The 26,823-nt window shown below is 41.3% G+C and overlaps 1 protein-coding gene across 1 annotated transcript in view; it reads left to right on the top strand.

Annotated features, from left to right (window-relative positions):
- The window catches only part of LOC311103730 (phosphatidylinositol transfer protein beta isoform-like), a 47,294-nt gene extending 20,752 nt beyond the window's left edge, over positions 1–26,542 (top strand). Inside the window, exons 5-10 of the mRNA XM_084145348.1 lie at positions 658–732; positions 1,059–1,142; positions 13,079–13,156; positions 13,370–13,477; positions 17,546–17,668; positions 25,772–26,542. Of these exons, the coding sequence (XP_084001474.1) occupies positions 658–732; positions 1,059–1,142; positions 13,079–13,156; positions 13,370–13,477; positions 17,546–17,668; positions 25,772–25,819 (516 nt within the window). The 3' untranslated portion in view covers positions 25,820–26,542. The remainder of the gene's footprint in view (positions 1–657; positions 733–1,058; positions 1,143–13,078; positions 13,157–13,369; positions 13,478–17,545; positions 17,669–25,771) is intronic.
- The last annotated feature ends 281 nt before the right edge of the window (positions 26,543–26,823 follow it).

Here is a 26,823-nt window from a genome sequence, read left to right as displayed (position 1 = left end):
AACTTGCAGAAAACTGCGGAATTTGGAAAGTGCGTCAGATTTTTACTCCGTGGAAAACCAAATGATCTAAATATTATAGGAAATACATTATTGAGTCAGAAATGCAGCCCAAAAATTTGCCAAATCCACAAGATGGTGAGGCACGTAATGAAGGGGTGGATGTTTTAACAGAATATGATGATGCATCAAATAGGGTACATGTTAATGTTTATTTCACATCTTGTCAGACATCATCTGACATAAAAAAGTTGTTTTATGTCTAAGACATGTTTCAGGACATCCTATATACCTCAATCCCAAATAAATGGGAGAGATGGGCACCATCCAATCTAACTTCATTGTTAGAAGCACAGCAATATAGTCAGAATATGTTCACCAACTTTGTAATTGATTTATAGCTTGGACTTTTAAGTGTGGCTAATTATACTGTAGTGGTAAAGTTGAATGAGTAACTTCCTTAATGTTCTATTATCACCTACCTTCGTATTTCTTTTCTGCCCCCCCCCCCCCCCCCCCCATCTACCTTGTTCATCTTGCTCTAAATCTGGGATCATGCAGTTGTGACCGTAAGTGTTTTTCATTTATAATACCTTATTTTTGTTTACAGTGTGCGTGTACACATTATGCAGACATTTTTACTTATTTTTCTTTTCGCAGAATGAATACATGAAGGATGACTTTTTCATTAAGATTGAAACCTGGCACAAACCAGACATGGGGACCACAGAAAATGTGAGAATTTCTCAACATTTTTGTTCAAGTAATTATTACCTTAATGCAGACTTAACACAGTATTTGGATTGGGCAATACCAAAACTAAAGATCATTCTGCCATTCAGAATTTTCTCGATTTACAATGTATGTGCAATGCCTTTACCAAGATATTCTACATTAATTTATGCAGAGATAATAAGACAAACTCTCTGGCATTGGCCATCTATAGCTGTGGCATTTATCAAGGTATATGTCATGTATTTCTGTCACTTTCAGTCTAATCTGTATTACACCAGTGGAATCGTATTAACAGTATAAAAACCCCCCTTACTTTCTCTTTGAAGCCCCATGGTCTTTCCCCAGAGGAATGGGAGGAGGCTGAGGTTGTGCCAATTGACATCGCTGACCGATCACAAGTTGATGATGTGGTAAGTACCTATTAGAGACCCCCTCTAGAGAAAATGAAATATTTCTGTTGAAAATGTATTTTTAAATCCATAAAGTGTCCTGTTGCTGATTTGTAACTTCCTTAATTGTTGAAAAATGACAATGAGGCTAGGACCACTGTCTTACCTCATCTTACCCAAAAAAACGTAAAATCTATTGTTCTGTTTGTTTTTGTTATCATGATTTTGTGAATGAACAATGTATAGCTGCAGGGATCTTCAACCTGGGATCTGCTGTCAAAGTTATAAAATATTTATATTTCATATAAGTCAATCTTGTTATGAAAACCTGTCAACCCATCCACATTCAAAGCCCTTGTTCTTGTACCTGTAAATCAATCAGCAGTAAAGATGAAACTTAAAAGTTTAGGTATCATTAAAAAATTTATGTCATTTCATTTAGGCTAAAGTGAGATGAAGAAAATCACCCAACATTGAAGAGGTGATTCCGAACTTAACAGTAAACTGTTGATTTACATGCCTAGTTGATGGAAGTGTAAACAATGTGAGTTTGGGCAGCAAAATTATACTGAAAAATGTCTCATTTGAACTCCAGCAGACCTGAAGAGGTGCAATATTAATGTGTCAGGGGCACGTTGTCTTTCCATTCGAGTGCGTAGTGGCCAACTTGGCTGTAACCGTTGCTGTTTTTCAGGGTTATCACGACTAAACTAGAGGGCCGTCTGCTCCTCTGAAATTCCTGTCCTGGAGCTTTGTTTCAGACCTTGCTGTTGGAAGTAAAGATAGTTACACCAGTCCCCCCCCCTCAGCTTCCCTCACAACCATATACACTCAGGTTCAAAATTACTGGCACCCTTGATAAAGATGAGCAAAAAAGACTATCAAATAAATCGTTATTATTTTGTACTAATACAGTTGCTCAGATAAAGAGTTTGTTTAACAAGTAATCAAAATTATTGGCATCCCTGTTTTTAAATACAGTGGGGAAAAAAGTATTTAGTCAGCCACCAATTGTGCAAGTTATCCCACTTAAAAAGATGAGAGAGGCCTGTAATTTTCATCATAGGTACACGTCAACTACGGCAGACAAAATGAGAAAATAAATTCCAGAAAATCACATTGTAGGATTTTTTATGAATTTATTTGCAAATTATGGTGGAAAATAAGTATTTGGTCAAGAACAAAAGTTTCTCAATATTTTGTTATATACCCTTTGTTGGCAATGACACAGGTCAAACGTTTTCTGTAAGTCTTCACAAGGTTTTCACACACTGTTGCTGGTATTTTGGCCCATTCCTCCATGCAGATCTCCTCTAGAGCAGTGATGTTTTGGGGCTGTCGCTGGGCAACACGGATTTTCAACTCCCTCCAAAGATTTTCTATGGGGTTGAGATCTGGAGACTGGCTAGGCCACTCCAGGACCTTGAAATGCTTCTTACGAAGCCACTCCTTCGTTGCCCGGGCGGTGTGTTTGGGATCATTGTCATAATGAAAGACCCAGCCACGTTTCATCTTCAATGCCCTTGCTGATGGAAGGACGTTTTTACTCAATCTCATGATACATGGCCCCATTCATTCTTTCCTTTACACGGATCAGTCGTCCTGGTCCCTTTGCAGAAAAACAGCCCCAAAGCATGATGTTTCCACCCCCATGCTTCACAGTAGGTATGGTGTTCTTTGGATGCAACTCAGCATTTTTGTACTCCAAACACGACGAGTTGAGTTTTTACCAAAAAGTTATATTTTGGTTTCATCTGACCATATGACATTCTCCCAATCCTCTTCTGGATCATCCAAATGCACTCTAGCAAACTTCAGACGGGCCTGGACATGTACTGGCTTAAGCAGGGGGACACAGCAGGATTTGAGTCCCTGGCGGCTTAGTGTGTTACTGATGGTAGGCTTTGTTGCTTTGGTCCCAGCTCTCTGCAGGTCATTCACTAGGTCGCCCCGTGTGGTTCTGGGATTTTTGCTCACCGTTCTTGTGATCATTTTGACCCCACGGGGTGAGATCTTGCGTGGAGCCCCAGATCGAGGGAGATTATCAGTGGTGTTGTATGTCTTCCACATTTCCTAATAATTGCTCCCACAGTTGATTTCTTCAAACCAAGCTGCTTACCTATTGCAGATTCAGTCTTCCCAGCCTGGTGCAGGTCTACAATTTTATTTCTGGTGTCCTTTGACAGCTCTTTGGTCTTGGCCATAGTGGAGTTTGGAGTGTGACTGTTTGAGGTTGTGGACAGGTGTATTTTATACTGATAACAAGTTCAAACAGGTGCCATTAATACAGGTAACGAGGGGAGGACAGAGGAGCCTCTTAAAGAAGAAGTTACAGGTCTGTGAGAGCCAGAAATCTTGCTTGTTTGTAGGTGACCAAATACTTATTTTCCACCATAATTTGCAAATAAATTCATTAAAAATCCTACAATGTGATTTTCTGGATTTTTTTTCCTCAATTTGTCTGTCATAGTTGACGTGTACCTATGATGAAAATTACAGACATCTCTCATCTTTTTAAGTGGGAGAACTTGCACAATTGGTGGCTGACTAAATGCTTTTTTTCCCCACTGTACCTTTCATTGCCTAACTTTGCAAGGATAACAGCACTTACATTGACATTTACGTCATTTAGCAGACGCTCTTATCCAGAGCGACTTACAAATAGGTGCATTCACCCTATAGCCAGTGGGTTAACCACTTTACAATTGTTATTTTTATTGTTTTTTTTGGGGGGGGGGGGGGGGGTAGAAGGATTACTTTATCCTATCCCAGGTATTCCTTAAAGAGGTGGGGTTTCAAATGTCTCCGGAAGGTGGTGAGTGACTCCGCTGTCCTGGCGTCGTGAGGGAGCTTGTTCCACCATTGGGGTGCCAGAGCAGCGAACAGTTTTGACTGGGCTGAGCGGGAACTATGCTTCCGCAGAGGAAGGGGAGCCAGCAGGCCAGAGGTGGATGAACGCAATGCCCTCGTTTGGGTGTAGGGACTGATCAGAGCCTGAAGGTACGGAGGTGCCGTTCCCCTCACTGCTCCATAGGCAAGCACCATGGTCTTGTAACGGATGCGAGCTTCAACTGGAAGCCAGTGGAGTGTGCGGAGGAGGGGGGTGACGTGAGAGAACTTGGGAAGGTTGAACACCAGACGGGCTGCGGCATTCTGGATGAGTTGTAGGGGTTTAATGGCACAGGCAGGGAGCCCAGCCAACAGCGAGTTGCAGTAATCCAGACGGGAGATGACAAGTGCCTGGATTAGGACCTGTGCCGCTTCCTGTGTAAGGCAGGGTCGTACTCTCCGAATGTTGTAGAGCTTGAACCTGCAGGATCGGGTCACCGCCTTGATGTTAGCGGAGAACGACAGGGTGTTGTCCAGGGTCACGCCAAGGCTCTTCGCACTCTGGGAGGAGGACACAACGGAGTTGTCAACCGTGATGGCGAGATCATGGAACGGGCAGTCCTTCCCCGGGAGGAAGAGCAGCTCCGTCTTGCCAGGGTTCAGCTTGAGGTGGTGATCTGTCATCCATACTGATATGTCTGCCAGACATGCAGAGATGCGATTCGCCACCTGGTTATCAGAAGGGGGAAAGGAGAAAATTAGTTGTGTATCGTCAGCGTAGCAGTGATAGGAGAGGCCATGTGAGGATATGACAGAGCCAAGTGACTTGGTGTATAGGGAGAACTGAGCCTTAAAAAATATATAATGACATTGGAGTGATCTTAGACCATTCTTCCATACAAAATCTTTCCAGATCCTTGATATACTTCGCCTGTGCTTATGGGTTGCCCTCTTCAATTCAAACCACAGGTTTTCAATGGGGTTCAGGGCAGGCACCATAACGAATCATTTGGACGGGCCTTTGATTTACATAGGGGGGTACATTTTCTTCACTTGACCTCCTTTTTTAATGGGTTTTAAAAATGTACTGAAAAATGTATTACCTTTTTTAATGTTGCATGAATACAACCAGTCATGATGTTTTCATCTGATTGTCAAACAAATCACTTCAAAAAGTAGGTTACCTTTGTTTGTCTATTTATAAGATTTCCCCATTAGCTGCTGCCAAGGCAGCAGCTACTCTTCCTTGGGTGGGTCCAAACACATTAAGGCACTTACATTACATATAAAACAAAACATTTAACAGTACATCATATAACATTATAACTCCACCAATTGTTTGGGTATACAATATAGTTCAATATTTGTATTTATTTTATTGTCTTTTTGCTCTTCTTTATCAAAGGTGCTAATACTTTTGGACCTGACTGTATATCCCCTGATCCAGGTCAGGAATTTAACCAGGGCTCAGGGTAAAAATGCTCTGTAAAATTAATTTAAACGTTTTCAATTACGATGACGAGGGCAACAAAATGCCCCCGGAAATTAGTTGAAAATGGCAGCCATTGTGGTCAGGGAGAAATCCAAACCAGTCTAATTGGAATGAATGGCATCAGAGGTATAGGTGACGCATTTCCTGATTTATTTGTGCAGGACAATAAAAGTAAGGCATGTGATGTATCATAAATTGTGTAATAGAATTATAGTCAACCTAAAATATTGTCATATAATCATAAATACAGTTTATACGGGTTTTAAGCAAATGTTCTGTAAAAATAGCCTCTAAAATATATGTAAACTGACCATACATTATTTTTTTACTGGAAAGCTGTGAGTTCTATTATATGATACAATAGACCAAATCAGAATGTTTGTGAACAAAGCTGTTCCGGGTTGCGAACGTCGGAGAGCTGAACTCAAGAACGCATAGGCAACCATACGGCATATTTAATTGTTTTAAGATGTTCATACCTAGGGCTGTGGCGGTCATGAAATTCTGTCAAGACAGTGATTGTCAAGATAATAACTGCCGGTCTCACGGTAATTGACTGTTAATTAACAAAAACACATTTAGCATGGTGTAGGCTACATTCCACGCATAGCCTACAAGCCACTGATGCAGACTTTTTGGAACATCTACGTTTTAAAAAGTCTAATAAATCCATGTAATGTAGCCTACACCATCACAATAAATCCATTGTTTATTTATTATTTATTAAGATATGAAGAAAATGTAGTCTATTTCAGAAGAGTTTATACAATTGAACATAGCTGAATAAAATGGAAAGGATATTTTCTCCACAAACGATTTGAGGGAGTGCGCACAAGCTATTCTGTGTTGAGCGGTTAACAAAGAAACAGGTCCTCCTATATTCTTAATTTAGAGTTATTTATGCAACTTTAGTTGTGATACAAACATTGGGCTATATGTTTGGATTTGTAATACATTAAGGCTGCATGATGCGACTAATGATTTGAAAAAAGTCACATGAAAGGCATGAGCTCCTAGTTATTTGCGCAACCTGCACACACTTCATCAGTCTCTCATTCACAATTTGACAAGCACTTGATAATGCCTAGAATTTCCTGGCGGCATCCCCTTTGTGTGGCCGTAATGCCCCCTAAAAAAATCCATGCCTTTTGCAGCCAGTGGCCATTGGTGTCCATGGGCTGAATATAATAATTTTAATTCCCTTCTCCCGGCTGTGTGCTCCAAAGCACCTCTCACTCACATGGCTCTTTCAGATAGCTCAATTCTTATTAACCAATGCCTGTCACATGATCGGGTCTTTCTCACAGGCTACAAGTGAAGACCGACACATCGGGGATGCAACTGCGCGCGTCCTTATCCAATTCCGAGGCGCATATTGAGGATATTGGAAGAACTGTCCACATTTACTTTTCGTCAGCCAACAAGATGAGTAGGCCTAACGAACAGCAAAAGCACTAGCCTATGTCAATCTACTATCCCCCATAGTACAAAAGTTGACCTATTCTCTGCGAGAAATACATATTCCAAACATAGTCTGGGACAGTTGTGAGATGCGATAGATCCCAAATTAATACAACCACTAGCATAAAAAAATTAAAATAAATGTTTTTAAGCAATGAGGCTGGCGCAACAGATATAGAACGTTTAGCTTAAAATGTTGATAAATTATTAGGATATTTCTTCACATTATAAGCGCATACGGCATTAGGCTGTAACCGCGAATGTTCCAAAAGGCAGTCAATTTGCTTAAAAACACAATTTTCAAAAGTGACCGCAAATGTGATTAGCATGTAATGCTTTTATTATGAAGGCACATTTTTATGGTGAAAGGTATCTTCCCCAAACTTGAAACTCATGCGCTGCGTATGTATGCCACTTAGGCTGTACACCTGTTGTAAAGCGAATTAATGTGCTACATTTTAAGAAGTTATTTGGCCACTTTAGTTGTGATCCAAACCTTATCAAAACATACAGTGCCTTCGGAAAGTATTCAGACCCCTTGACCTTTTCCACATTTTGTTACGTTAAACAACCTTATTCTAAAAGATTTAAATTGTTTTTTTTCCCTCATCAATCTACACACAATACCCCACAATGACAAAGCAAAAACAGGTTTTTAGACATTTTTGCAAATGTATACGGAAATATAGCATTTACGTAAGTATTCAGACTCTTTACTCAGTACTTTGTTGAAGCACCTTTGGCAGCGATTACAGCCTTGGGTATGATGCTACAAGAGTGGCACACCTGTATTTGGGGAGTTTTTTTCCATTCTTCTCTGCAGATCCTCTCAAGATCTGTCAGGTTGGATGGGGAGTGTCGCTGCACAGCTATTTTCAGGTCTCTCCAGAGATGTTCGATCGGATTCAAGTCCGGGCTCTGGCTGGGCCACTCAAGGACATTCAGAGACTTGTCCCGAAGCCACTCCTGCGTTGTCTTGGCTGTGCTTAGGGTCGTTGTCCTGTTGGAAGGTGAACCTTCCTGAGGTCCTGAGCGCTCTGGAGCAGGTTTTCATCAAGGATCTCTCTGTACTTTGCTCCGTTCATTTTTCCCTCGATCCTGACTAGTCTCCCAGTCCCTGCCGCTGAAATACATTGCCACAGCATGATGCTGCCACCACCATGCTTCACCATAGGAATGGCACCAGGTTTCCTCCAGACGTGACAGAATTCAGGACAAAGAGTTAAATCTTGGTTTCACCAGACCAGAGAATCTTCTTTCTCATGGTCTCAGTCCTTAAGGTACTTTTTGGCAAACTCCAAGTGGGCTGTCATGTGCTTTTTACTGAGGAGTGGCTTCCATCTGGCCACTCTACCATAAAAGCCTGATTTGGTGGAGTGCTGCAGAGATGGTTGTACTTCTGGAAGGTTCTCCCATCTCCACAGAGGAGCTCTGTCAGTGACCAAGGCCCGTCTCCCCCGATTGCTCAGTTTGGCCGGGCGGCCAGCTCTAGGAAGAGTCTTGGTGGTTCCAAACTTCTTCCATTTAAGAATAATGGAGGCCACGGTGTTCTTGGGAACCTTTAATGCTGCAAACTGTTTTTGGTACCCTTCCCCAGATCTGTGCCTCGACACAATCATGTCTTGGAGCTCTACGGACAATTCCTTCGACCTTATGGCTTTGTTTTTGCTCTGACATGCACTGTCAACTGTGGGACCTTATATAGACAGGTGTGTGCCTTTCCAAATCATGTCCAATTAATTGAGTTTACCACAGGTGGACTCCAATCAAGTTGTAGAAACATCTCAAGGATGATCAATGGAAACAGGATGCACCTGAGCTCAATTTCGAGTCTCATAGCAAAGTGTCTGAATACTAATGTAAATAAATACATTTTCACACATTTCTAAAAATCTGTTTTCGCTTTTCTATTATGGGGTATTGTGTGTAGATTGACGAGGAATATTTTTAATTCAATCAATTTTACAATAAGGCTGTAACGTAACAAAATGTGGAAAAAGGGAAAGAGTCTGAATACTTTCCGTATTCTGTATAGGCCTATGGGCTAGGCTACATGAGTTTGGGACTATGATTTGAAAAAGTTGCAAAAAACAGGCATGCACTGTTTCTTTCCTTACTGCACACAAGCTGGGAATCATTCACAAGTGATAAATATCATTCACAAGTGATAGGCTAATATTGTCACCCATCAGACTGTTCTTGATTTAATCTTGTCTTTACTAAATAATATGTAAAATTTGTTTTGATTTTGAATGGACCGTTATCATGCACCTGTCTCAACAGGGGCAGGGGGAAAAATACTTGTCATCTATGCACTTAAATAGTGAATGGAGGACGCTTTTCCTGTGGTTCATTTTCATGCCAGTCAGGTAGGCTATACTCATGTTGTAAAGAGAAGCAATGTGCTTAATATTAGGAAAGTTGAGAAATAAATATAGTAGGCCTAGTCTATAGAAAGCTGATGGGATCCTCTTTTTAATAGAGGACATCACTCTGTTTTCTCACGCAATTGCATTGCCTATAAAAATGTTGTGCAACATGAGCTCATGGGCTCTCATTAAGTTTTTGATTAGATTTTCGAACATATTTTCTATTGATGTCAGAGTGATTAGAGGGACAATAGTGCTGAGTACCAGGCAGTTAGCAAGTTTGGTAGGCTACTAATGACCATCAGCAGCATCAGAGCTTGGAAAAGCCTAATTACCGTGACTAAATGGTCATGTGGAATTTGACTGCCATCATGACTCGTGACCGCCAGTGTGGGGGTAATACGGTCACCATAACAGTCAAATACCATGAATTTTAGGTATCAAAAAATAATTAACAATTATTTGGAAAAAAATGAATTTGGTCCTATAGTCCATAGAAACGCTTTTAATAACACATTCATAAATGGCAAAAAAGACAGTGAAAAAATAAATCATAAGGTTTTGAAGTGTCTGTCCTAGGAGATATAAGAAAGAACATTTTATTGTTGCAGTCGGAAGTTTACATACACCTTAGCCAAATACATTTAAACTCAGTTTTTCACATTTCCTGACATTTAATCCTAGTAAAAATTCCCTGTTTTAGGTCAGTTAGGATCACCAATTTATTTTAAGAATGTGAAATGTCAGAATAATAGTACAGAGTGATTTTATTTCAGCTTTTATTTCTTTCATCACATTCCTAGTGGGTCAGAAATTTACATACACTCCAATTAGTATTTGGTAGCATTGCCTTTAAATAGTTTAACTTGGGTCAAACGTTTCGGGTAGCCTTCCACAAGCTTCCCACAATAAGTTGTGTGAATTTTGGCCCATTCCTCCTGACAGAGCTGGTGTAACTGAGTCACGTTTGTAGGCCTCCTTGCTCGCACACGCTTCAGTTCTGCCCACAAATGTTCTATATGATTGAGGTCAAGGCTTTGTGATGGCCACTCCAATACCTTGACTTTGTTGTCCTTAAGCCATTTTGCCACAACTTTGGAAGTATGCTTGTGGTCATTGTCCATTTGGAAGACCCATTTGCGGCCAAGCTTTAACTTCCTGACCGATGTCTTGAGATGTTGCTTCAATATATCCACATAATTTTCCTTCCTCAGGATGCCATCTATTTTGTGAAATGCACCAGTCCCTCCTGCAGCAAAGCACCCCCACAGCATGATGCTGCCACCCCCGTGCTTCACGGTTGGGATGGTGTTCTTCGGCTTGCAAGCTGCCCCCTTTTTCCTCCAAACATAACGATGGTCATTATAAATAATAATAATAAGAAAATAATAATTATAATGGTCATTATGGCCAAACAGTTTTATTTTTGTTTCATCAGACCAGAGGACATTTCTCAAAAAAGTACAATCTTTGTCCCCATGTGCAGTTGCAAACCGTAGTCTGGCTTTTTTATGGAGGTTTTGGAGCAGTGGCTTCTTCCTTGTTGAGCGGCCTTTCAGGTTATGTCGATATAGGACTTGTTTTACTGTAGATACTTTTGTACCCGTTTCCTCCAGCATCTTCACAAGGTCCTTTGCTGTTCTGGGATTGATTTGCACTTTTCGCACCAAAGTACGTTCATCTGTAGGAGACAGAACGCGTCTCCTTCCTGAGCGGGATGACGGCTGCGTGGTCCCATGGTGTTTATACTTGCGTACTATTGTTTGTACAGATGAACGTGGTACCTTTAGGTGTTTGGAAATTTCTCCCAAGGATGAACCAGACTTGTGGAGGTCTACAGTTTTTTTTTCTGAGGTCTTGGCTGATTTCTTTGGATTTTCCCATGATGTCAAGCAAAGAGGCACTGAGTTTGAAGTTAGACCTTGAAATACATCCACAGGTACACCTCCAATTGACTCAAATTATATCAATTAGCCTATCAGAAGCTTCTAAAGCAATTACATCATTTTCTGGAATTTTCCAAGCTGTTTAAAGGCACAGTCAACGGAGTGTATGTAAACTTCTGACCCACTGGAATTGTGATACAGTGAATTATAAGTGAAATAATCTGTCTAAACAATTGTTGGAAAAATTACTTGTGTTATGCACAAAGTAGATGTCCTTACTGACTTGCCAAAACTATAGTTTGTTAACAAGACATTTGTGGTTGAAAAACGAGTGTTTGTAAACTTCCGACTTCAACTGTATATATTTTTTGGACACATATATAACCCCTTATTTTTGTTTGCACTAAAGTACCTCCATACTTCCATTTATTTGAATGGGTTACCTTCAGACGAGTTCTGTGGGGCTTGTGGGGGCCATAGAGTAAAACGGAGTACACACGCTTCTGTCTATTTGAGCTGGTCAGTATGTGTAGGTAATCCTGTCTAATGCAGCTTTTATTTTTTTAAATCTATCGCGTAGTAGAACTGCGTAAGTGTTGCTCTCCACTTTCTGGAGGACCGACTTCTAAAATCAGTGGAATTAGAGTATGATAGCTAAGGCGATGGAGAAAACACCTGTCTCCGGATTACATCTTCAAACTAAGGGCAACCATGGCATCCGTGACAGAGAGGGAGAAGCGTCCAGCCATGTATACGGGTAAGATAGTGTAGCTAGCTACATTTTCAGATAATACACGTTTCTAATTTTGTCAGAAAGTCGTTTTCATTTCAAGTTAAAGTGTACTGTTAGCTAGCTAACGTTACGCGTATGATCTGTGTAGTAATATTATTCGTATCTCAGAGCCATTTGATTTGCTAGTTATAGCCTAATGTTAGCTAGCTAACATTGAACCTGGTTGGTTAGCTACCTGCAGATTCATGCAGGGTAGTAACGTCATGAGTTGGGATTATGGTTCATTGTTTAGCTAGCTAGCACATGTCTTAACAAAATACTTTACTATGCAAGTATCCATTTCAATAGAATGTTCATGATGTCACTGCGACACGACAGCTGTTGATAGACGTAGCTGGTGAATTCACTCTGGCTATCTACTCCGATTTCAGAGCACTCTCGTCTGAGTGTGCCAGAGTGCAGAATAACTGACAAATTTACGAATGCTCAACACCCATTGAATATGGCCGGTGTCAGTAAACGTTGGCAAAAAAGTGTAATTAAATTGTTGCAAGCAGCACAGTTGCAGTCACCAACGCTCTGGATAACATAAAAACAGCCTAACCAGCTCTGCTAGGGCAAGTAAAATGGTCAGTGTGAGCTGTTCTCTCATTTGTGTCTGGAAGTAGCTAGCCAACGTTAGCCAGTTAGCTTGGGTGCTTGACAGCTGTTGTTAGGACAGAACGCTCAGATCAACCCTTAAAGAGATGGGTGGGGCTAAAGCTTAAGAGGCTGTGAACGATGCTGAATGGGTGTAAGAGGAGCTCTCCCTTAGGTACCAAAACATTCAAAGTTTATCAACTTTCAAAGCAGAATTACTTTCCCATTGTTCCTCAACTGTAGTGTATGATATACCATTATCTAGCTCTGAGTCTCTACTTTTATCCAATGTAAAAAATAAAATAAAAATAATAATAATATTACAATTTTACTACATAAGACCGAATCAAGCCAGTCTGTCACAAATATCTTATCACAGCACTGGCAAACCATGGTTGACTAACTCCCTGACCAAAATTGTTGACTTTTTATAACATTTAAGAAGGTTCATGTCCATTCTAGTAGTCTAATTCCTAATTCTATGGATACTGTAGTCTGTATATAAAATGTATACATATTAAATACATTTTCTCTGTTTTCATATGTAGGACTATAAGCCAGAGGAAGACCCATCCATCTTCCATTCTGAGAAAACTGGAAGAGGACCCCTGGGACCAGGATGGAAGGCATGTCTGAAATCACACTTTAATTTACCATATGGGACCATAGATTTTATGTATCATAAAAGCAGCGTGACATTTTCAAAGTAAAATAAGCATATTTGTTTCCCCAATCTAGCTTTGAATAGAAATGTGATTCACATGTTAAACCTGGGTATCCTTTGCCCCTCTCATTCCTCCCCTTGTTTGTGTCTATTCACTCTCTCTTTACCTGTGTAGAAGGAGCTCCACAACAGTAACTGTCCCTATATGACTGCCTATAAGCTTGTAACGGTGCATTTCCGCTGGTGGGGGCTGCAGGGACGAGTGGAGAACTTTATTCACAAGGTAAGAGCTCAGAAGAGTTAAGATCATCATTACATTCACTAGACTTGTTGCTGTACCGTCTTCTTCACAGGTCCCCAGATTTTAAACGTTTCTATTGACATTACAACCTTTTCTTACCTTTTGATGTGGCTTGGCAAATCAAGATTCTTGCTGCGCAGCTCAAATTTAGCATGCATTAAACAAACTATTCAACTTTGCCAACAACTTTGAATGGAAAACATTTTACACTGTTGAATAATGCAACTAAAACATATTTCACTCGTCAAATATGCAACAATTCACAAGCATAGACAGACAATTAAAAGGTTTATTTTCTCATCCGTAAACTCAATTACAAAACAATAGCACATATCAGGTACTGCTAGCTAGCTAACAACATTAGCTTCATTATTATATTATTATTAGTATTATTATTATTATTAGTATTATTTGGCTTCATTAGCCTAGTACAGTAACGTTATCATAGTGTTATTTTTATTACACATTGCTAGGTAGCATGCTAAAGAAAATAATAGACTGTTAGGTACTAGTTAGCTGAATACTAATGTTAGCCACTATCTGAACCATGGTTTGATCAATATCATGAAAATCGTTACATGAAATAAAAGGAAATTGTGACTGAAGATGTTGGTCACTGGGAGTATATATTTAACCTTTATTTAGCCAGGGAGTCATGCTGAGACCACGGTTTCTTTTGAAGATGAGCCCTGTGCAAGAACAAGTCAATAAACAATAATTACACTATACACATAAAATTACACTGCATGAAACGCAAACACAGAACATGAAAAGCAAAACACAATCATATGAAACAAACACATTCTTAGCCAGTTATAATTGTAATGGTTTAGCAGACAATAAGAAAATAAGAAAAATATTTACATGGCTCAAAGAGAAGGAATATAATATCTATTGCAGATTCTTACCTTTTGATGTGGCTTGGCAACGCCATTAAAAGTTGTTGGCAAAGTTGAATAGTTTGTGTAATGCATGCTAAATTTGAGCTGCGCAGCAAGAATCTTGCGTTGCCAAGCCACTCCAGCTCTAGTCATAGACTGTTCTCTCTGCTACCGCACGGCAAGCGGTACTGGAGTGCCAAGTCTAGGTCCAAAAGACTTCTCAACAGCTTCTACCCCCAAGCCATAAGACTCCTGAACAGCTAATCATAGGCTACCCGGACTATTTGCACTGCCCCCCCACCCCATCATTTTACGCTGCTGCTACTCTGTTAATTATTTATGCATAGTCACTTTAACTCTACCCACATGTACATATTACTTCAACTACCTCAACTAGCCGGTGACCCCGCACATTGACTCTGCACCGGTACCCCCCTGTATATATAGCCTCCCTACTGTTATTTTATTTTACTTCTGCTCTTTTTTGTTGTTTTATTTTACTTTTTTATAAAAAATAAATGCACTGTTGGTTAAGGGCTGTAAGTAAGCATTTTACTGTAATGTCTGCACCTGTTGTATTCGGCGCATGTGGCCAATAAAATTTGATTTGATTTTGAAACTCATTCCCAAATTTGTTAATGGGTTAAATTGTTCAAATTCACACAATTTATGTGATAACAGAATTTCAACTGTATTTCACTCAACATTCCAAACGGCACATACAGTGGGGAGAAGAAGTATTTGATACACTGCCGATTTTGCAGGTTTTCCTACTTACAAAGCATGTAGAGGTCTGTAATATTTATCATAGGTACACTTCAACTGTGAGAGACGGAATCTAAAACAAAAATCCAGAAAATCACATTGTATGATTTTTAAGTAATTAATTTGCATTTTATTGCATGACATAAGTATTTGATACATCAGAAAAGCAGAAGTTAATATTTGGTACAGAAACCTTTGTTTGCAATTACAGAGATCATACGTTTCCTGTAGGTCTTGACCAGGTTTGCACACACTGCAGCAGGGATTTTGGCCCACTCCTCCATACAGATCTTCTCCAGATCCTTCAGGTTTCGGGGCTGTCGCTGGGCAATACGGACTATCAGCTCCCTCCAAAGATTGTCTATTGGGTTCAGGTCTGGAGACTGGCTAGGCCAATCCAGGACCTTGAGATGCTTCTTACGGAGCCACTCCTTAGTTGCCCTGGCTGTGTGTTTCAGGTCGTTGTCATGCTGGAAGACCCAGCCACGACCCATCTTCAATGCTCTTACTGAGGGAAGGAGGTTGTTGGCCAAGATCTCGCGATACATGGCCCCATCCATCCTCCCCTCAATACGGTGCAGTCGTCCTGTCCCCTTTGCAGAAAAGCATCCCCAAAGAATGATGTTTCCACCTCCATGCTTCACGGTTGGGATGGTGTTCTTGGGGTTGTACTCATCCTTCTTCTTCCTCCAAACACGGCGAGTGGAGTTTAGACCAAAAAGCTCTATTTTTGTCTCATCAGACCACATGACCTTCTCCCATTCCTCCTCTGGATCATCCAGATGGTCATTGGCAGACTTCAGACGGGCCTGGACATGCGCTGGCTTGAGCAGGGGGACCTTGCGTGCGCTGCAGGATTTTAATCCATGACGGCGTAGTGTTTTACTAATGGTTTTCTTTGAGACTGTGGTCCCAGCTCTCTTCAGGTCATTGACCAGGTCCTGCCGTGTAGTTCTGGGCTGATCCCTCACCTTCCTCATGATCATTGATGCCCCACGAGGTGAGATCTTGCATGGACCCCAAACCGAGGGTGATTGACCATCATCTTGAACTTCTTCCATTTTCTAATAATTGCACCAACAGTTTTTGCCTTCTCCCCAAGCTGCTTGCCTATTGTCCTGTAGCCCATCCCAGCCTTGTGCAGGTGTACAATTGTATCCCTGATGTCCTTACACAGCTCTCTGGTCTTGGCCATTGTGGAGAGGTTGGAGTCTGTTTGATTGAGTGTGTGGACAGGTGTCTTTTATACAGGTAACGAGTTCAAACAGGTGCAGTTAATACAGGTAATGAGTGGAGAACAGGAGGGTTTCTTAAAGAAAAACTAACAGGTCTGTGAGAGACGGAATTCTTACTGGTTGGTAGGTGATCAAATACTTATGTCATGCAATAAAATGCAAATTAATTACTTAAAAATCATACAATGTGATTTTCTGGATTTTTGTTTTAGATTCCGTCTCTCACAGTTGAAGTGTACCTATGATAAATATTACAGACCTCTACATGCTTTGTAAGTAGGAAAACCTGCAAAATCGGCAGTGTATCAAATAGTTGTTCTCCCCACTGTACATCAGTGCTGGTATAACATGGAGCAAGATTATTGCAGCTGAATGTCTGAGAATTGGATTAAGAGCAAACTTCTGGCTGGGTTTGGGCATAACACCCCAATCATAATAAAGATACAGTATTAAACTGTTGAGGTGAACACAGAGCCTTTTCACATTTGTATGAACTGTCAAAAAGTAATGAAAAACACGTGTTCACAATAGAAAGACACGTTAGGATTTTCAGAATAACTGCTCCAGTCTATTTACCCACCATTTAGTCGGGGAGCGAGACTTTTGCTTGAATAATTCAGTTTTTCTTCAAGAACAACATGTATTTAAATGTGTGGTTTTATATTTGGTATAAGAACTTTTTCAGTTTCACTTGAACTGGTTCTGAGCTGCTGTAAACTGCAGTTCCCTCCCACAGAGAGAAAGCCTTCAAAGATCCCGGCAAAAAATCAATTGTCCTGCATGATCTCTTTGTGGGAGTACATTCCCATGATCTTTAAAAAAAATATATAAAGCAGATTGGAAAATATATATATTTGTAACATGCACTACTAGATTTAGTATTGGTCAATAAGAGAATTCTAATTGTGTAAGCAAGGTTGAGAACCCCTGCAGTGCTTAAAAACACATCCTCTCATTGTATCCTCCCTTTCATCTGCACTGATTGGAAAGAACTTGGCAGGGGAAGACAATAAGGTGAAGGTTGTCATTAGGCTGGTTTTTACCTAGTCACTTCTTTCAGATCAGTGCAATGACAATTAGAAAAAGAGCTACATAAGAATATATCTCTCTCTCTCACCACACTCTCATATCCCCTCTTCTGCCCTCCATCCCTCCCCCTCCTGGAGCAGCAAGAGAAGCGCCTCTTCACGAACTTCCATCGGCAGCTCTTCTGCTGGCTAGACCGTTGGGTGAACCTGACTATGGATGACATCCGCCGGATGGAGGAGGAGACACGTAGAGAGCTGGACCAGGTACGCATTCACAAACCCAGATATTGAATGAATATTGGCCAACTTTTTCACATTTTGTTACGTAACAGCCTTATTCTAAAATGTTGTTTTTCCCTCATCAATCTACACACGATACCCCATAATGAGAAAGCAAAAACAGGTTTTTAGATATTTTTTCAAGTTTATAAAAAAATAAAAACTGATATCACATTTACATACGAATTCAGATCGTTTACTCAGTACTTTGTTGAAGCACCTTTGGCAGCGATTACAGCCTCAAGTCTTCTTGGGTATGATGCTACAAGCTTGGCACACCTGTATTTGGGGAGTTTCTCCCATTCCTCTCTACACAGCTATTTTCAGGTCTCTCCAGAGATGTTAGATCAGGTTTAAGTCCGGGCTCTGGCTGGGCCACTCAAGGACATTCAGAGACTTGTCCCGAAGCCACTGCGTTGTCTTGGCTATGTGCTAAGGGTCGTTGTCCTGTTGGAAGGTGAACCTTCGCCCCAGTCGGAGGTCCTGAGCGCTCTGGAGCAGGTTTTCATTAAGGATCTCTCTGTACATTGCTCCTTTCATCTGCCTCAATCCCAGTCCCTGCCGCTGAAAAACATCCCCACAGCATGATGCTGCCACTATCACGCTTCACCGTAGGGATGGTGCCAGGTTTCCTCCAGACGTGACAGTTGGCATTCAGGCCAACAAGTTCAATCTTGGTTTCATCAGACCAGAGAATCTTGTTTCTCATGGTCTGAGAGTCTTTAGGTGCCTGTTGGCAAACTCCAAGCGGGCAGTCATGTGCCTTTTACTGAAGAGTGGCTTCCGTCTGGCTACTCTACCATAAAGGCCTGATTGGTGGAGTGCTGCAGAGATGGTTGTCCTTCTGGAAGGTTCTCCCATCTCCACAGATGAACTCTAGAGCTCTGTCAGAGTGACCATCGGGTTCTTAGTCACCTCCCTGACCAAGGCCCTTCTCCCCCGATTGCTCAGTTTGGCCGGGCGGCCAGCTCTAGGAAGAGTCTTGGTGGTTCCAAACTTCTTCCATTTAAGGGTGATGGAGGCCACTGTGTTCTTGGGGACCTTCAATGCGGCAAAAAGACAATGGGTCTGAATACTTTCTGAAGGCACTCTATATGACTGCGCCATCAACTTGTTTATTTTGCAGACATCACTTGCTGCTTATATTCAGTCAACATATATTTTAAGAATATCATGGAATATAACAGAACATTTTAGTTTCACTTAGAATTAAAACCTTAGTGTAACAACCGTTTTAGTAAGTAATACGCTACAGTCCAGTTACAGCTTCCTCTGACCAAGTAGAAACAAAAAAAGTGTTTTTTCATGTGTCCATACAAGACAGAGGAATAGCAATTCTTACACTATTGTTCTAAATTCAATCACCCTCTTCTTCATCCTCAGCATTCAGCTAATTCAAATTCAATTTTGAAGTCGTGCACAATTATCAGTTTCTATTTGGTTTATATCGCCTAGTCATTGTCAGCATTCATTCAGGTAGAGACACAGTAGCGCCTTCGGACCCAAAAGCATAATCAGCGCTCTAACTCACCCTTGTGGTGGTGTGGAGCAATATTTTATTTTGTATCTTTTAACCTTTATTTAACTAGGCAAGTCAGTTAAGAACAAATTCTTATTTACAATGACGGCCAAACCCGGACGAAGCAACATGTGATAACATGAAACTACATGTGAAAACGTGTTTTTGGAACACTTCACATGGGAAAGTTCACATAGGAAATAATTTGCAAACACTTCACATGAGATCATGTTGTCACATGTAGTTTCATATTTGCATCCCCATGTGTCGCATTTATTTCACATAAGATCATGTTTTCACATTTATTTTATATCAGCTCATTTAACATGTAGCCAACACTTTACATGTTGCGTTTTATATTTTTGTTCATTTATATAAGCTAAACATTACATTTACAAAGTACTGGAAAATAACTACCTGAAACCACAACTCCCATAATGCAACAACTGACCGGAGCACATGTGAGCTGCCAGCTGTTACAGTGACAGTGATGAGAGAAATGGAACCAACTCAATGAAGTAGGTTCTGTGGTCTACTTACTTGAAGTTAATTACTTCATTTGTCACTTGACAGAGTAATTAAATCTGCAGTTTAAACAAAGCGGTCACCCGCCACTGTTTTGGCTAGAGAAATGTAACCACTCTCAAATTAGCTATGGGATGCAAGGACTGACCATCCATGACATAAAAATTATAGTTTCAACAATGTTTTGAGGCTATATCAGGGGTGGGCAAACTCTCTGGCTTGATGGCCACATTGGGATTTCGAAATACAACCGAGGGCCACACAGATGTTTTGGGGTGAGAAGAAATTGCAGGCCAGAAAAGGGGCTTCTACATACACTACCAGTCAAAAGTTTGGACACGCCTACTCATTCCAGGGTTTTTCTTGGAATGAAATGCCAAGAGTGTGCAAAGCTGTCATCAAGGCAAAGGGTGGCTATTTGAAGAATCTCAAATATATAATATAATTTGATTTGTTTAACACTTGTTTTGGTTACTACATGATTCCATATGTGTTATTTCATAGTTTTCATGTCTGCACTATTATTCTACAATGTAGAAAATAGTAAAAATAAAGAAAAACCCTTGAATGAGTAGGTTACACCAGTTCAGGTTGTGGAAATTCTGGGCCATACCGCTATCTAATATTTTTTCCCCATTTTATGGCCCTTTTAACCATTCTAGCACAGATAGAAACTGCAACCAAGTTTCTGTTTATAAAGGCTAATACGAAAATATGTCGAAGGATTGGAATATGGAAAAGGCAACAATTTATACTTGCTTCACAGAGTGACTGAAATGCATTGGAAAGTTCAGGAAAACATCAGGGAAGATAATCGGGTAATAATTGTGTGTGTGTAGAAAATATCTGCATTGCTTTCAATTGTGGTTTCGTCACATTCCCTTCTAACGTATCCTGTACGTGTTCCTGAGAGTCTTAGCTTTCAGGAATGGTGTCATAATAGCTGATGCCGCCAACCGTTCAAAAGCTAGCCAAATTTGTAGGAAGAAAACAGAAACCGCTCCAAAGCCTGGGATATCAACCATTAAAAGTTGGCCTTAGACCATAGAATTCTATTGTGTGACCTTACTGAGTAAAGTATTTTAATCATCATTTCATTTTAGCGAATCACACGACTGCGAAGGAAATGGCTCCAAATGGAGGCAGGACCCGGGCAGGAACCTGTGGTGTGCTAGTAAAACATTCCCCCTTGCCTCAGAAGGAGAAAGGCTTGGCTTGCAGTGGGCATTCCAATTAATCCCAAAGGTTTTCGATGGGGTTGCGGTCAGGGCTCTGTGCAGGCCAGTCAAGTTCTTCCACACCGATCTCAGCAAACTATTTCTGTATGACCTCGCTTTGTGAATGGGGGCATTGTCATGCTGAAATAAGAAAGGGCCTTCCCCAAACTGTTGCCACAAAGTTGGAAGCATCGTCTAGAATGTCAATGTATGCTGTAGCGTTGTTTTCCCTTCACTGGAACTTAGGGGTCTAGCCCGAACCATGAAAAACAGCCCAAGGCCATTATTCCTCCTCCAAACTTTACAGTTGGCACTATGAATTGGGGCAGGTAGTGTTCTTCTGGCATCTGCCAAACCCAGATTCGGCCTGCCAGATGGGGAAGCGTGATTCATCACTCCAGACAACGCGTTTCCACTGCTCCGGAATCCAATGGCGGCGCGCTTTACACCACTCCAGCCGACGCTTGGCATTGCGCATGGTGATTTTAGGCTTGTGTGCTGCTGCTCGGCAATGGAAACCCATTTCAATGGAAACAGTTCTGGACTTGACGTTGCTTCCAGAGGCAGCTTGGAACTTGTTAGTGAGTGTTGCAAGCGAGGACAGACGATTTTTACTCCCTACACGCTTCAGCACTCGGCGGTCCTGTTCTGTGAGCTTGTGTGGCCTACCACTTTGCGGCTGAGCCGTTGTTGTTCCTAGTCGCAGCTGAGCCTTTGTTGCTCCTACACGTTTCCACTTCACAATAACAGCACTTGCAGTTGACTGGGGCAGCTTTAGCAGGGCATAGATTTTACGAACTGACTTGTTGAAAAGGTGGCATCCTAGGACGGTGCCACGTTGAAAGTCACTGAGCTCTTCAGTAAGGTCATTCTACTGCCAATGTTTGTCTATGGCGATTTGCATGGCTGTGTGCTCGATTTTATACACTTGTCAGCAACGGGTGTGGCTGAAATAGCCAAATTCACTAATTTGAAGGGGTGTCCACATACTTTTTGTATATATAGTGTAGCTAACTAGCTGTTTTGCTTGCCAGCTCACCCAGAAACACATTAACCAGCTCGATTAGTATGTTGTCTTGTCAACCTTTTTAAATGAGTAGCAAGCAAGCTACAAGTTACACCAAATAACAGACATAATGTCTTCTACAGTAGCACATGCGTTGCGACATGCAGAATGCAAATGCACCGCACTGAAAACAAACGACAAACTTCAGGGCTGATTTTCTCTAAACAGCTGATCAGGGATATCTCTGTTGTAACTAACTATACTGCGCTCAAATTTGTTGATACGCAAGTTATAGCTTAGAATCTCCTCTTTTCAACCAGATATAAAGCTCAATGTTTGTTGGGGTAAAGGGGAAATGATCAGTCTATAATTTTAATGGTAGGTTTATTTTAACAGTGAGAGACAGAATAACAAAGAAATCCAGAAAAACGCATGTCAAAAATGTTATAAATTGATTTGCATTTTAATGAGGGAAATAAGTATTTGACCCCCTCTCAATCAGAAAGATTTCTGGCTCCCAGGTGTCTTTTAAACAGGTAACGAGCTGAGATTAGGTACACACTCTTAAAGGGAGTGCTCCTAATCTCAGTTTGTTACCTGTATAAAAGACACCTGTCCACAGAAGCAATCAATCAATCAGATTCCAAACTCTCCACCATGGCCAAGACCAAAGAGCTCTCCAAGGATGTCAGGGACAAGATTGTAGACCTACACAAGGCTGGAATGGGCTACAAGACCATCGCCAAGCAGCTTGGTGAGAAGGTGACAACAGTTGGTGCGATTATTCACAAATGGAAGAAACACAAAATAACTGTCAATCTCCCTCGGCCTGGGGCTCCATGCAAGATCTCACCTTGTGGAGTTGCAATGATCATGAGAACGGTGAGGAATCAGCCCAGAACTACATGGGATGATCTTGTCAATGATCTCAAGGCAGCTGGGACCATAGTCACCAAGAAAACAATTGGTAACACACCATGCCGTGAAGGACTGAAATCCTGCAGCGCCCGCAAGGTCCCCCTGCTCAAGAAAGCACATATAAATGCCCGTCTGAAGTTTGCCAATGAACACCTGAATGATTCAGAGGAGAACTGGGTGAAAGTGTTGTGGTCAGATGACACCAAATTTGAGCTCTTTGGCATCAACTCAACTCGCCGTGTTTGGAGGAGGAGGAATGACCCCAAGAACACCATCCCCACTGTCAAACATGGAGGTGGAAACATTATGCTTTGGGGGTGTTTTTCTGCTAAGGGGACAGGACAACTTCACTGCATCAAAGGGACGATGGACGGGGCCACGTACCGTCAAATCTTGGGTGAGAACCTCCTTCCCTCAGCCAGGGCATTGAAAATGGGTCGTGGATGGGTATTCCAGCATGACAATGACCCAAAACACACGGCCAAGGCAACAAAGGAGTGGCTCAAGAAGAAGCACATTAAGGTCCTGGAGTGGCCTAGCCAGTCTCCAGACCTTAATCCCATAGAAAATCTGTGGATGGAGCTGAAGGTTCGAGTTGCCAAATGTCAGCCTCGAAACCTTAATGACTTGGAGAAGATCTGCAAAGAGGAGTGGGACAAAATCCCTCCTGAGATGTGTGCAAACCTGGTGGCCAACTACAAGAAACGTCTGACCTCTGTGATTGCCACCAAGTACTAAGTCATGTTTTGCAGAGGGGTCAAATACTTATTTCCCTCATTAAAATGCAAATAAATGTATAACAAGGACATGTGTTTTTCTGGATTTTTTTGTTGTTATTCTGTCTCTCACTGTTCAAATAAACCTACCATTAAAATTATAGACGGATCATTTCATTGTCAGTGGGCAAACGTACAAAATCAGCAGGGGATCAAATACTTTTTTCCCTCACTGTATCATAATTTAAAAGTAAAGAAAATTGATATACCAATCTGAGTGCCCCATTTTTAAACTTGTTAGAATGGCTACAGTTAACTTAACATGGGAAATGTTGCTAACTAGGTAAACTGTTTCCATTGATCATCCTTGAGATGTTTTTTACAACATGATTGGAGTCCACCTGTGGTGAATTCAATTGATTGGACATGATTTGGGAAGGCACACACCTGTCAGAGTAAAAACCAAGCCATGAGGTTGAAGGAATTGTCCTTAGAGCTCCGAGATAGGATTGTGTCAAGGCACAGATCTGGGGAAGGGTACGAAAACATGTCTGCAGCATTGAAGGTCCCCAAGTACACAGTGGCCTCCATCATTCTTAAATGGAAGAAGTTTGGAACCACCAAGACTCTTCCTAGAGTTGGCTGCCCAGCCAAACAGCAATCGGGGGAGAAGGGCCTTGGTCATGGAGGTGACTAAGAACCCGATGGTCACTCTGTGGAGATGGGAGAACCTTCCAGAAGGATAACCATCTCTGCAGCACTCCACCAATCAACAAAATGTGGAAAAAGTCAAGGGGTCTGAATACTTTATGAATGCACTTAACATAATAATGATGCTGATGCATGATTTTTCCTTGCTCAGAAAAGTTGCTGTCTTGTTAGGACACTGTTCACTCTGTTACAAGGACAATCACATTTGTAAATTGCAACATTGAGGTCGGAGAGGCAGTCCAAGGTTAATACAAACCAGTCATTTGATTTTTTAGTTGTTGCTTTAACCCGAGAGGGAAGCTCTTGCTGGCAAATGTCAAACATCAGGGTTTGATACTGCGACCAAACAGTCACATTTGCGACTGTTTGACTTGGCAGTGCGACACAACATTTTTTATTGGTCTCAAGGGTGCCAGTGATATTTTTTTTTTAGCCTGGTCACGTTAGTTTTTGGTTCACAATTAGCTTTATTCAAACAGTAATGTGCAATTGACCAAAAATAAACCAACTTTCCAAAGAGGCAACAACGGCACGGGAATACCCCTTCTGTGTGTGTGCAGTGCGCGTAGGGCCTATGTCTACCACAGTGGCGGTAGGTGCCGTTTAAAGATGAGGGAGGACACATTTTTTTTCATGACCATGGCCTTATTTCTATTACAGCATATTGGATGACTCTCATTCAAATTCCATTCACCAAGTTCAACTTAACAGCGATAGGTTTAGGCTACTATATGATACTCACATTTTCCCTATACCCATCATGAGGTTGCTACAACCTAGCCTATGAATCAAAGTTTACAATGTAGGTATAAACAGGTCGAGTTCGACAAATTCAGCTATGTTTATCCGCATTTTGTTCCTTTTTAAGAAACGTTTTTCAACAGAATCGGCGGAATGAATACACCCCTGATCACGTGTAAACAGAGTTCACTCTCATAACAGCCACGTTGTATTCCTTCTCTTTCCTTCACTTGTGGACTTCAATGCACAACACATCAGCTGTATGTGACCAGGCGAAAAAACCTTTCCAAGCCAAGGCTATCTTACGAGCATGTCTAGTGTAGTCAGGCCAGGCAGTCCACAGCTGCTGTCAGATCAGCAGCACGATCAGGTGGACTGGAGAAAGGCACAGCCAGCAATAATCGTGCCAGGGTGTCCTCAGCCGCGGTCCTAGGGTCTCAGACCCTCCGGGAAGGGTTAGACGGAGAGAGAAAATAGGGGAATTAGTGGGAGCATGCCTAAGATCACACGACACACCAGATACGACAAGTTGACCCTAGCCGCTCGGCACATACTGTATAAGCTATTGCAGCAGTTGTCATATAAGAATATACACTTAATGTGTTTTGCTAAGGCTTAAAATCATATTTTAACAAAAATGATGTTGCTCTCGTGGAATGTCTGGAAAATTTGTGATTTGGATGCATTTTTACATTGCAGGGATATAATGTATGGTTTATCCTCTGCTTTTTTCAGATGCGGAATGAGGGATCTGTCAGAGGAATGAAAGCAGGAGAAGACTAGACAGAGGGAGGGAGAAAGAGAGATGGATGGACGAGAGGGATATGGGGCAATGTTCAATCAACCATTATTTGACCTTCAGTCCCCCCACGGCCAATCACAGCGTGCCACATCACCGAGTCCTTCCACACAGGAAACTGTCATCCTTCATCCAGGAAGTGTCTATATGTGTACCTGAGAGTGTATGGTTTCTATGTGAGAATGTGAGTGTGTATCTTTGTCATAGTTTTTGTCCTTCCTTTTCCGTTTTTGCTCTTAACCTCATTATTTGCTACCAAATTCGTTGGTTTTTACCGAAAAATACTACGCATTATCAACATTTCTTTTTTATATTAAGTATTATTACTCATTGTTTTTTAAAATTCATTTAGCATCCATTAGCTCATGATTATGCCAGTGAATCCCATAAAACCCACCCCAACTATTAAAGTCTGTGGTGCATTTCTCCCATTTACACGTTTCTCAATTATGATGATAACCAATTTATGCTACTTCAAGTCTCAGCGGTAGCTTCACCTTGAAGAGATCCTGTGAGATAATCACCATTTTATTGCAGACCTATGAAAGTTCTCTTTGAGATGATTGCGTGGATGACATGTATTTTTAACTTGAGTGTAACCAGTGGAACACATCCCGCCTCTGCCCAGGCCACGCTTCCAAAGAGGGCCAGAGAACTTTGAGAGTTACGTCTGATTTACAATAATAATAAAGATCAATATTCATGAAGCACGGGGGTACTGTAGATATGTTGGTAATCCCATCTTTTTCAGAGTCTGTGTTTCACCATTCTTGGGTGTCAGCTTGACATTTTGGTTTCACTTCTGGTCTCTTTCAATTGAAGTTTGTTTTTCTTGCCAAAATATTCCCAGGCTCCTGGGATTAAGCAATTTATGATTTGCAGCAAACGATACGGACATTGACAAGACTTTATGCCTTCTATTTCATTGATTGGATACAGCAAACTTGTGTTGCTATTGTAGATAAAGAATGTGATACCACTGTATTTG

The sequence above is a fragment of the Coregonus lavaretus genome (assembly GCF_964263955.1).
Source record: "Coregonus lavaretus genome assembly, chromosome: 28".
In the NCBI taxonomy this organism is placed as follows: Eukaryota; Metazoa; Chordata; class Actinopteri; order Salmoniformes; family Salmonidae; genus Coregonus; species Coregonus lavaretus.
The sequence above is the reverse complement of the archived record's forward strand: the minus strand, read 5'-3'. Positions and strand labels throughout refer to the sequence as shown.